General features: G+C 50.3%; 1 protein-coding gene across 1 annotated transcript; it reads left to right on the top strand.

Annotated features, from left to right (window-relative positions):
• Positions 1-1154: 1154 nt before the first annotated feature.
• Positions 1155-2608, top strand: LOC139831293 (peroxidase 2-like). The gene is made up of 2 exons (XM_071820599.1): positions 1155-1445; positions 1555-2608. Exons 1-2 carry the CDS (start codon positions 1155-1157, stop codon positions 2332-2334), a joined length of 1071 nt encoding a protein of 356 aa, XP_071676700.1. The 3' UTR covers positions 2335-2608.
• The last annotated feature ends 1530 nt before the right edge of the window (positions 2609-4138 follow it).

Raw genomic sequence — 4138 nt, forward strand, 5'->3', positions numbered from 1 at the left:
TACCACCGTTGTTGCTCCTCCTCCAGTCCCTCCCCCGGATCTCCATGCCATGCCATGTTGAGCGCGGCCGAGGGAGTGTAGTCGTGCTGGTCTCCACGCTGCGATCTTGCCGTCCGGTATCCCCACTGTCACTTTAGTCCACGTGCCAAGGAGCAGCAAGGAGAAAAATGTCGATGTGTGCTCCATGGGGGGAAAGCTAATTTCGTGGGCTTGTCGTGGCCATCACACCGCTGCTGCCTCATACGGCAGCATCAGGAGAAGTCGGGCCAAGGGCTAAGGCTGGACACGAGCTAACTTGGTCCAAGTCATGTTTTGGCTCGTCGTTTGTCAGCTCGGTTTGGGCTGGCTCGCTGGGCTGTCGAGTCTGAAAAATGAGCTTTGCCTCGGGCTTCATAGAAACTCGGTGTGGCTCGGGCTAGCTCACGAGCCAAGCACCCTTAGTCACTGCCCGGTGGGCCCATAGAAGAGTAGCATGAATAACAGCGATGGATCCTTCATACGCCGATGACCTATCAAACTTGGGGGAGAAATGAATGTGACGAGGACGTAGTGGTGGCTTGGGAAAGCTACGAGTGGTCGCCATGGTGTCAACTGTCGCGACGCTGGATGGAGGCATGGTAGATCGGGGCGCTGGATGGTGATGGAACGGACGGCGGATTGGCGTGTGGCGACATACTGTGCCGGCGGCGGGGACGCCCTGTGGAGGCGGCGGCGGATTGGCGTGCAACAGCATCGTTTGTTGGCGGCAACAGCCAACAGGTAGTTAGTTCCCGATACTTCATCTCGTAAATTTACCAGCCGTTGGTTAACTAGTTAGTTGCAGATGTATAGGTTCCATGCACAGCACCCTTTTGTAATATTCGAGGTCGAGTGTCAAACCAGGGCATGTACGCAAATCCATCATGGCCACGTAGCCGCAGTATGCATAAGGGAGGAGCAATAAAGCTGGCGCCGCCGCGATGCACGCTCATCAACCTGTGTGTTTGTGTGTGCTCGCAACATATCACGGCTGGCCAGTTGACTTGCCAACAAAAATCCGCTGCAAAAGTACACACGGGTTACGGCTATAAATACACATGCAAAACAGCAAGTTTACTCCATCCCATCTTCTCTCGAGCAAAACACAAGACCCGAGCAGGAAGCTAGGTAGGAAGATGGCCAAGCTTGCCATTCTCGCCGTGCTCGCCTCCTTGCTCGGCGCCGTGTCCGGCGAATTCTCAATCTACGCCGGCTACGGCTTTCCACCCCCGAATCCTAGCGTGCCCTATCCGCTGCCACCGGCTTGCCCTCCGCTCAGCCCTGCCCCTGGGCTCAAGGTCGGCTACTATGCCGACAAGGACAAGTGCCCTGGGGCGGAGGAGATCGTGAGGGAGGTCGTGGAGAAAGCCACCGCCGGCGAGAAGGCCGGGCTTATACGCCTCTTCTTCCACGACTGCTTCGTCGAGGTATTCATTTCTTGCGGTATTCTTCGTATATATAGTTTGTGCATGAAATGTAAGGTAATTAGAGTAGCTAGCTCACAAATGTTGCCCCTGCTGTCATGGTTCTCTTCAGGGCTGCGACGGCTCCGTCCTGCTCAGCGGCACGGACACGGAGAGGACGGCTGTCCCCAACCTCAGCCTGCGTGGCTTCGAACTGATTGAGGAGGCAAAGGCTAAACTCGAGAAGCACTGCCCAGGCATCGTCTCGTGCGCCGACATCGTCGCCTTCGCCGGCCGCGACGCCAGCTACAGCCTGAGCTACGGCAGGATCAACTACCGTGTGCCGGCCGGCCGGTACGACGGGAAAGTATCGCGCGCCAACGACACCTTCCAGAACCTGCCGCCGCCCTTCGGCGACCTCGCCCTGACGACGGCCATGTTCGCCGCCAAGGGGCTCAACCAGAACGAAATGGTCGTGCTTTCTGGCGCGCACTCCATCGGACGCTCAGCCTGCTCCTCCTTCCCCGACCGCCTCCCGCCGGCCGCCAACTCCAGCACCGCCATGGAACCCAAGCTCGCCGGGCAGCTGACCGCGACCTGCAGCGCCGGCAGCAGCGTAAACGTGCCGCAGGATGCTGTGACCCCCGACAGGTTGGACAACCAGTACTACAAGAACGTCATGAGCCGCGATGTGCTCTTCAACTCCGACGCGTCGCTCACCACGTCCTCGCAGACCGAGGACCTGGTGGAGTTCTATGCCGGTAACCGTCAATTTTTGAGTGGCAAGTTCTTAGGCCCAATCGTGTGGTACCATGACTTCGAAGATGCCATGGTGAAGATGGGCTACATCGGGGTGAAGACCAGCGCCGAGGGCGAGATCAGGAAGACGTGCGCGTTCATCAACAAGACCTAGTGCCCTACCTACACCGGTTGACGGTCTGGCCATCTTGACGCCCTGGACTAGTCACAACAATATTTCGTAGTATCGTGCTCTTTGGTGTGCTGTTCTAGTCATCCTTTCTTGTGTGCCCATTCATTTCGTTCATTTATTTGTACCATGTTTCTAATTCTTGTTTGACCACAACCCGTATTCTTTTCTATATTGAGATTCACGAGTTGGATTCTGTTAATGGATAATGTATGTGCTTTATGGATGATCTCTATGTTATTCCCACTGTCATTAGTAATTAGATTCCCCGGATGTTTTTTCTTGTTCACAAGTCAACACATCACTACTAGGAAAAGCCTTATTGCTGGCACACCTTAATTGCCTATTGTCAGCGCACCAACGCACGCCAGCGCTAGCACACCGGAGGTAACGGTTTATCGCCGATGCACCAGCCAGGTGTGCCGGTGGTAGCCTTGTTACTGCCGGCGCACCAGTCAGGTGTGCCGGCGGTATTTTTTTCAAAATTCAAAAAAAAGCTCAATCTAGATCTATATCTAGGTAGAGATCTAGGTCGTGACCATGTTCGTCGCTGTGGTTGTGGTCGTCGTTGTCATATGAAGGAGGAAGAGGCGGTGGTTGCTAGAGTGAGAGGAGGTGATCACCAGAGGGAGGTCGAGGAGTTGGTCTCCGGTGAGGAGGTGCTCGCCGGAGGGAGGGAGATGATGGAGGATCTAGGGGGAAGAAGGGGTACAAGTGGAAGAGGAGGAGGGAGAAGGGGAAGATGAGGAGAAGAGAAGATGGCCAGAGGGAGGAAGAGGAGGAGGAGAAGTGAAAGAGGAGGGAGGGGAAATTGGAAGAGCAGGAGAAGGGCGCCGGCTGATTACAATTTATAGTGGTGTTACAGCCGGCGCACCACTATGCTCATGCGCCGACTGTAAGTTTTTTTTGAAACTTTTTTGCACCAAAATCTTAAACATCAGAAGACTCCTATTTCCTTTTTGATTTTGAGGAATATAAAAAATCGGTAAATGACCATAGGTCGTTGAAATCGGATATAACTTTTCCGTACATACATTTTCATATGAAAAAATCGTAGGTCGTATGCAACCATAAAAGCCGTTTACCGAAACATGCCATCATTTTGCATAATTTATTGAAATTCATGTTTGCTATTTTTCCTAACAACTAGAACACATAATACATGGTCGTCTCGAAGAAAAAATGTCACCACTTACCGCCGGTGCACGGCTATATTGGTGCGCCGGTGGTAATCAATATACCTGTAGCATCCCAAAAAATTGAAATGTTAAATTAGTAAAATAAGTTGATTCAGTTGATTGGCTTTGTTCAAAATTTCAAAGGAAAATAAACTTTTCGAAACTTGTTTGACTTTTCTCAACCTCGTCTTAAAGCAACTTTTACCTGAGTGGATTAATATGACTATCCAAGTTGCTTGTATTTTGTTTCAACTATTTGGATTCTTAGTGACATTTAAAATAAGTATCAAACCATACCTAAAATATTAAAGAGAGGGACTAAAATGATTTTCCCAAATTATGGCAGAGTAATATTTTGATATGCCCTCTTGCTATTGACTTTTTTTATTTGAATTCTTGTATTTTTTTAAATATTTTAGAAACACATGTTTCACAAGAGAGAAGATAATATGACTTCTTCATTTTCATTTAAATAGTGAAATGGCTTGCGATGTTCTACAATGAACACACTACTTTTATGTGCATTTCTGGCATTGCTTGAATTGATTTGGGGCAATATACTAAATATAAACTAATTTAAAAATATTGCATAAGTAGCCCAACTGAGGCCA

Source organism: Lolium perenne, chromosome 1 (genome assembly GCF_019359855.2).
Source record: "Lolium perenne isolate Kyuss_39 chromosome 1, Kyuss_2.0, whole genome shotgun sequence".
NCBI lineage: Eukaryota > Viridiplantae > Streptophyta > Magnoliopsida > Poales > Poaceae > Lolium > Lolium perenne.